The 8,254-nt window shown below is 36.4% G+C and overlaps 1 protein-coding gene across 1 annotated transcript in view; it reads left to right on the top strand.

Annotated features, from left to right (window-relative positions):
• The window catches only part of LOC107753280 (serine/threonine-protein phosphatase 2A 55 kDa regulatory subunit B delta isoform-like), a 16,728-nt gene extending 8,961 nt beyond the window's left edge, over positions 1-7,767 (top strand). Inside the window, exons 5-10 of the mRNA XM_016569408.1 lie at positions 792-956; positions 1,070-1,172; positions 2,199-2,401; positions 3,684-3,853; positions 4,070-4,161; positions 5,522-7,767. Coding sequence (XP_016424894.1) covers positions 792-956; positions 1,070-1,172; positions 2,199-2,401; positions 3,684-3,853; positions 4,070-4,161; positions 5,522-5,801 — 1,013 coding nt within the window. The 3' untranslated portion in view covers positions 5,802-7,767. The remainder of the gene's footprint in view (positions 1-791; positions 957-1,069; positions 1,173-2,198; positions 2,402-3,683; positions 3,854-4,069; positions 4,162-5,521) is intronic.
• The last annotated feature ends 487 nt before the right edge of the window (positions 7,768-8,254 follow it).

Genomic DNA, 8,254 nt, shown 5'->3' with positions numbered 1-8,254 from the left:
CTCGTAAAACAGTCACTTGTCGCCATCTAATGGCGGAACAATGTCACAAAAATCACCATCACGAACACACACACACACACACACACACACACACACACGGTTTCCCAATACTAAATACTACTATGTATATAAAATATTATTTATTGAATAATAAACAACAACAACAGCCATCATAAAAGCCATGCTCTAATATACAGCATTAAAATTACATAAAATATAACGTGATGAGATCTTGCTCTCAGCCAAAACTATTTGCTCTGGAACAAATGATAGATTAATGACACCAAAGTCTGCCTGTCAGATTTACCCAAAACAAATTATATCTCCTGTTTAACCACTATAGAGACATCAGAGCCAGCAGCAAATTCCAGAAGATCTGGCTGAAGTGAGGCTGCTCTCGGCGGGTTCATGAGCGCTGATCGCCCTCTGACGCCCTGGAGCTCACGTCTCCGAAAATGTCAGGCGATACCAGTACAATATCTCACGGTTCTCATCCAATCAGATTTGAGAACCAGAACGAACTGTTGTATAAAATACAATATGTCCCCTTGAACAATTGTATTTTACTTTAAAACATACACATTTTTATTGTTTGTGGATTAAGACATTGGCCAATCTGAATATATTTAAAATGACACCATCAGCTCCAATCATCTTTTTTGACAAACTGTTTCTTCAGAAGCCGAATCCCCAAGGAATGGCCAAGTCCTGCATCTCTTGACACATCTCTAAAACGTTAAAGTGTGTTTGAAGTTATTTCTGTTGGTTTCCTTTACCGTTTCCCCCCTCAGACATTGTAGATATAAAACCAGCCAATATGGAGGAGCTGACGGAGGTGATAACGGCGGCCGAGTGTCACCCCCACCAGTGTAACGTCTTTGTGTACAGCAGTAGTAAAGGAACCATCCGCCTGTGTGACATGAGGGCCGCCGCGCTCTGCGATAGACATAGTAAATGTGAGTATTTTAAGTCAGTCCAGTCTCTTTTTTTTTTTCTTCTCCAGTTGTCTATTTTTTTCTGCTCTTTTTTTTTGCTTTTATATTCTTGCGTCCCTTTATTTTCCCATCAGACGGAGAGTCTGAACTCTACATGGGAGTGTTCCCTGACGCAGTGTCCTTTTCTCCTAAAACACGATCAGACTCTCTCTCACTAAAAAGCCGTGGAAAGTTCTCGTTTTGTCTGTTTTTGCCGTCCACTGTTTAATGTCAGCATGGCCTTGTGTTATGTAATCACTGGGTTATGTAATTAATCGAGCGCTCTGTTTTGAACTTGGACCTCACTCCAGACCAACAAAGCAAAACAGCAAACTCTCGCCATTTACTTCCTGTCAAATCCACTAGTTACAAAACAGATGTCAAGTAAGTGCATCAAATTGAAGTGTTTGGATGGAATAAATGGACTGTTAGTGTTTTTCTTTTTCATTATATACACAATTCAATCCATTATTTTTAAGTTATTTTAGCGAGTATTACATTCCCAACTATTCTTAACGAAAAGGAAATGCGTGCTCTTGTTGATAGGGTTCAGTTCTGGTCCATTGGTCACACTAGAAATGGGAAGATCAAGTCAAGTGCATTTTGGGATATATATACTGTTCAAAAGCTTTGGGTCCGATTTTTAAAAAAAAATTTTTTATGTTTTTGGTAGACACTTGTGCTCACCGAGACAGTACAAAAAGAGTATTATTGTGAAATATTATAATGTAAAATAACTGTTTTAATGTATTTTATATATTCTTATATTTAATTTTTTTCATATATCTATTTGAATATTCTAATATGAATATTTTAAAATGCTTTTTTCCCTGTGATGTTAAAGCTGAATATTCAGCATCATTACTCCAGTCTTCAGTGTCACATGATCCTTCAGAAATCATTCTAATATATTGATTTTGTGCAAGAAATATCTCTTTATCAATATTGAAAACAGCTGTGCTGCTTATTATTTTTGTGGAAATTATTTCTTTTTTTCCACAAAGGATCAATATGTCCCCTTGAACAATTGTATTTTACTTTAAAACATACACATTTTTATTGTTTGTGGATTAAGACATTGGCCAATCTGAATATATTTAAAATGACACCATCAGCTCCAATCATCTTTTTTGACAAACTGTTTCTTCAGAAGCCGAATCCCCAAGGAATGGCCAAGTCCTGCATCTCTTGACACATCTCTAAAACGTTAAAGTGTGTTTGAAGTTATTTCTGTTGGTTTCCTTTACCGTTTCCCCCCTCAGACATTGTAGATATAAAACCAGCCAATATGGAGGAGCTGACGGAGGTGATAACGGCGGCCGAGTGTCACCCCCACCAGTGTAACGTCTTTGTGTACAGCAGTAGTAAAGGAACCATCCGCCTGTGTGACATGAGGGCCGCCGCGCTCTGCGATAGACATAGTAAATGTGAGTATTTTAAGTCAGTCCAGTCTCTTTTTTTTTTTCTTCTCCAGTTGTCTATTTTTTTCTGCTCTTTTTTTTGCTTTTATATTCTTGCGTCCCTTTATTTTCCCATCAGACGGAGAGTCTGAACTCTACATGGGAGTGTTCCCTGACGCAGTGTCCTTTTCTCCTAAAACACGATCAGACTCTCTCTCACTAAAAAGCCGTGGAAAGTTCTCGTTTTGTCTGTTTTTGCCGTCCACTGTTTAATGTCAGCATGGCCTTGTGTTATGTAATCACTGGGTTATGTAATTAATCGAGCGCTCTGTTTTGAACTTGGACCTCACTCCAGACCAACAAAGCAAAACAGCAAACTCTCGCCATTTACTTCCTGTCATATCCACTAGTTACAAAACAGATGTCAAGTAAGTGCATCAAATTGAAGTGTTTGGATGGAATAAATGGACTGTTAGTGTTTTTCTTTTTCATTATATACACAATTCAATCCATTATTTTTAAGTTATTTTAGCGAGTATTACATTCCCAACTATTCTTAACGAAAAGGAAATGTGTGCTCTTGTTGATAGGGTTCAGTTCTGGTCCATTGGTCACACTAGAAATGGGAAGATCAAGTCAAGTGCATTTTGGGATATATATACTGTTCAAAAGCTTTGGGTCCGATTTTTAAAAAAAAATTTTTTATGTTTTTGGTAGACACTTGTGCTCACCGAGACAGTACAAAAAGAGTATTATTGTGAAATATTATAATGTAAAATAACTGTTTTAATGTATTTTATATATTCTTATATTTAATTTTTTTCATATATCTATTTGAATATTCTAATATGAATATTTTAAAATGCTTTTTTCCCTGTGATGTTAAAGCTGAATATTCAGCATCATTACTCCAGTCTTCAGTGTCACATGATCCTTCAGAAATCATTCTAATATACTGATTTTGTGCAAGAAATATCTCTTTATCAATATTGAAAACAGCTGTGCTGCTTATTATTTTTGTGGAAATTATTTTTTTTTTTCCACAAAGGATTCTTTGAATGGAACATTCAAAAGAACAACATTTTGTAATATTATAAATGTCTTTACTGTCACTTTTGAGCAATTTAATGCATCTTTGCAGAATCAAAGTATTAATTTTTCACAAAAAAAACAACTTTTGAATGACACCAAACCTTTGAACGGTAGTGTTCATGTGCAGGATTTTACGTGTTCTACTCAAACAGCCTTTAACGTTTCTGCTGCAAGTCTGAAATATAATCAGAAATATTGTGTTTTTGTTCCTCCAAAGTTTTTGAGGAGCCAGAAGATCCCAGCAGCCGGTCGTTCTTCTCAGAAATCATCTCCTCCATATCTGACGTCAAGTTCAGCCACAGCGGTCGATACATGATGACCCGCGATTACCTCTCCGTTAAGGTTTGGGACCTGAATATGGAGAACCGGCCCGTAGAGACCTACCAGGTACAGTAGAGATCTTATTGCAACAGCTGACATTCCAGAGCTTGTACCGTCATGTTTTCAGAACATGGTGTTTCATGTCTACAATAAATACATTTTTCAAATACTGCCGGTACCTCCCCAAAGTTTCACACCCTCATAAATGTGTTATCTTGCAAGTGATATGACCATTTCTTCGTTGGGTTTTGTTGCTGATTCACATGTGCTTCTCTGTTTCAGGTACACGAGTACCTACGTAGCAAGTTGTGCTCACTCTATGAGAATGACTGCATTTTCGACAAGTTTGAGTGCTGTTGGAACGGTTCAGACAGGTGCGGAACCGTGTTTAATTAGGGTGGCCAATTCCCACGGTCCCACATTTTAAAGCTGTTGAGTCTTCCTAATAATGTGACTACAGGAAGAAAACATTTTCAGTGATTTACCTGTGTTGAGAAGATAAACATTCTGGCAAAATAATATAGACTTAATAATATAATAATAAAAATAATAATGCTATATACACACTACCGTTCAAAAGTTTGGGATCAGAACGATTTTTAATGTTTTTTAAAGGAGTTTCTTATGCTCATCAAGGCAGCATTTATTTGATCAAAAATACAGGAAAAAAAATGTATATTGTGAAATATTATTACGATGTAAAATAACCTTTTTCTATTTTAATATACGTTAAAATCTAATTTATTCCTGTGATGCACAGCTGAATTTTCAGCATCATTCCTCCAGTCTTCAGTGTCACATGATCCTTCAGAAATCATTCTAATATGCTGATTTATTATCAGTGCTGGAAACTTAAAACTTTTATTCAGCAAGGATGTGTTAAATTAATAAGAAGTAATATTTATATTGTTAGAAAAGATTTATATTTTGAATAAATGCTGTTCTTTTTTAACTTTTTATGCAAAGAATACTGAAAAAATTATCACAGTTTCCCAAAAAATATTTGGCAGCACAACTGCAACATTGATAATTCTAATAATAAATCAGCATATTAGAATGATTTCTTAAAGATCATGTGACACTTTATACTGGAGTAATGGCTTTTTCATTTGGAATTATTTTATAAATACATATGAAATATTTTATATAGAGAGAATCGCAACACGATTTCTTGTGAAATTTTTGATGGATAAAAAAAATAGTGGAAGCAACTTGGTGAGTAATCAAGTTTTTCAAGTTTTAATCAAAATCTTTTATAAGCTTTAAAAGTGAGTCATTGTATTAATGTTTACTTTAATAATAATTTTTATCCTGTATGATAAAATTATTTTATTTCTGATTTGGTGTTGATGAAGTGGTACTTTAACATTAGTGATGTGATTGAAATAATCACTAAATCAGGTTTTTGAACTTAATCAAAATAGGTCAAACCAATTTAGATTTCTGCACTAAAAACAAATGCTTAAGATACAAACAAAAAGATCTCCAATCCGTTTCCTACCAATAATGCAGATACAAACGTAGCTTAAGTGCATCACGATCTGTCCAAATTGGCAACATTGGCTCAACCAATTGCTTGAACTTAATTGAAAACGGTGCAGAAATTCTCAAAAAAAAAAAAAATCAAAAGCCTGGTGAAACTTTATGAAACCTATGTAATGTGCAACAATTTGACAACTAATCTTTATTTTTTTTCTTCTCTCTCATCGGCCCCTGCACTTCCGTCCTCCTCAGTGCCATTATGACGGGTTCCTACAACAACTTCTTCAGGATGTTTGACAGGAACACGCGCAGGGACATCACACTGGAGGCGTCGAGGGAGAACAGTAAACCCCGTGCCATACTCAAACCCCGCAAGGTCTGCACAGGCGGCAAACGGAAGAAAGACGAAATCAGCGTAGACAGCCTGGACTTCAACAAGAAGATCCTACACACCGCCTGGCACCCGAAAGAGAACGTGATAGCTGTGGCCGCCACCAACAACCTGTATATATTCCAGGACAAAATGAATTAAAAAAAAGAGAGAGAGAGTGATTTAAAAACCAAGAAGAAACAAAAATCAAGAAAAAGAAACATCCCCTCCTCCCCATTTCCCCCTGTGCTCAAGGGACGCTCAAGAAATCTCGTACTTTGCAATGATAAGCCTAGTCGTTAAATCTGTAAGAGAAATATGGTGCTGTTGTTGACCCAACAAAGAAGTGAAGCACTTGTTTTTCACACCAGGAAGCTGAGACATACCGTATATATTGGGAGGGGGGAGAAACCCTCTTTGGGAGGGTGTCAATAATTCACGACGACCCCAAACCAAAAAAAATTTAAAATAAATTAGAAGGCCGATATCAACTAACCCTCCAGCAACGGAACCCATACCAATCAGCATTAAGAAGCTAGATCTACTTTGCAAAAGTCGTACATGTATTCGTCTTTCGGCTGAGCCTTGCGTTTTTATGATTTGATGACCAAAAGTACAGAAACGCACCAGGATGAGTAACGTCTCGCTGTCAATCGTATGTACCCGCTGTTCGAAATCCAGGCCTTCATGAGCGTTTATTTAATGCCTGTTAACATTCCTTCCCCTGGCCCGACTCTCAGGCCTTGATGTTCTACCTTTTAAGCACTTAAAACAGGTCTCCATTTTGGTCAGTGGACAGTTTGACAGTTTTCCATTTCTCTCGGTTTTGTTTTTATTTTATACTTCTTTTTTTTTCTTTTTTTTTTCTTGTTTTCTCATGCATAATAATATCTACTCACTGACTGTATCTATATATTACACCATCTGGTGTCAAACCACTTAATAAAAGTAACATAACTACAAAGAGAAAGCGTTTTTACATTATGAGCAGGTATGTATGATTTTTTACGTACTATCTTGCATGTAATCTGCATATGTAGATCTGGAGCGCCAGTGGTTAAAATGTGAAATCATCCTGCTGAACCCGTATCGGCTACATTATTGGGGAATTTGACCCAAAAAAACAAAAAAGGGGCGATTGAAATTACTTTCGATGAAAAGAAAGTGGCCTGATTTTTTTTATTTGAATACAGCATTTGCTTGTATGTCGGACGAGTCTCAAAAAAAGACGGCAAACCAAATGTAATTCCCTCATAATGTTCTGGTTGGGAAGCAAATCTCCATATTGAACTACTTGAATTTGCAGTTGCACTGTTTGATTGAGGACATTGGCCATGAAAAGCATCAGTATTGCCGTCTATTTCGCTTTAGAGTTTTCATTTTCATATTACGTTTTCTTTTTCGTTTTTACTTCGTAAAGGGATTCTACCGCCTTAAGTCTGTCTGTATGTCCTATAATAATCCTCACCCGGTAACCTTGAGGACTAGATGATCTCGACATCCCATCGCCATCACTCGGCTACCTTCTACATGCATTGTTTTTTATTTTAGCACTTCATTTGTCCATTCATGTGCTGCTACGGTTTGTGCGGCTTTGTATTTGGACACTAATATACGAGATGTTGTATGGTCGGTGACGGCCGTCACAGAACACTCAAATCGAAACCGATGTGTTCAGTGCCTCTTGAGACAAAACTGGCTTTCCTCCAGTCAATCGGACTGGAGGAAAGTTAACGGATCACATCCTGATGTCGAGATACTCCTTGTGCTCAATTCCTTGCGCACAAAAGAAACGTATGTCGCGTGGAAGTTGATCTAAATGGATTTATCTCGCATCAGGATGCGGTTTAAAGGAACCGGTGACAACATACAGTTTGTGTGCTGCTGAATTTTGACATGCGGCTGCAAAACTGATGTCAAAATGACAAACGTAACTTAACGGTTGACGAGTACAAAGTTGTTGTTCTAGCTGATTGTGACGCTCTTTAAATCTGGGAACTGACAGGTCGGATACGTACTCAGACCTTGTTCCTTGTTAAATGATGATGATGCTAACATTGTGAAAGTGTACACTTGTTTGATTATTTTTGACCAAAGTTAAATAAAATTTTAATTGTGTTTATCTGAATCAGCACACTGCCCAACACTTATTCAAATGATTTCAGGTGGCCTTAGCAAACTTTTTGAAATATTGCATTTTGCATATTGTTTGTGCAGTACAGTTTATATATCGAGTTCTATAAAAGTATGTGACTATGTAATGATAAACGTGTAAAACTGTGTGGCTCAGTGGCACATAAAGTCACAATTGTGTGCAAGTATATTTAACTAATGTTCAAAAGTTTGGGGTCGATAAGATTTGTTTTTGAAAGAAGTCTCTTATGATCACCAAAGATGAATTTATTGGATCAAATATACAGTAAAAACGGTAATATTGTGAAATATTACAAATATTATTTATATTTGAATAAATTTTAAAATGTAAATTATTACTGTGATGCAAAACTGAATTTTCAGTGTCACATGATCTTCAGAAATCATTCTAATATGCTGATTTTCTGCTCAAGGAACATTTCTGATTATTATCAATGTTGAAAACAGTTGTGCTGCCCAAT

This window comes from Sinocyclocheilus rhinocerous, unplaced genomic scaffold (genome assembly GCF_001515625.1).
Source record: "Sinocyclocheilus rhinocerous isolate Xijiao unplaced genomic scaffold, SAMN03320098_v1.1 scaffold411, whole genome shotgun sequence".
Classification (NCBI taxonomy): domain Eukaryota; kingdom Metazoa; phylum Chordata; class Actinopteri; order Cypriniformes; family Cyprinidae; genus Sinocyclocheilus; species Sinocyclocheilus rhinocerous.
The sequence above is the reverse complement of the archived record's forward strand: the minus strand, read 5'-3'. Positions and strand labels throughout refer to the sequence as shown.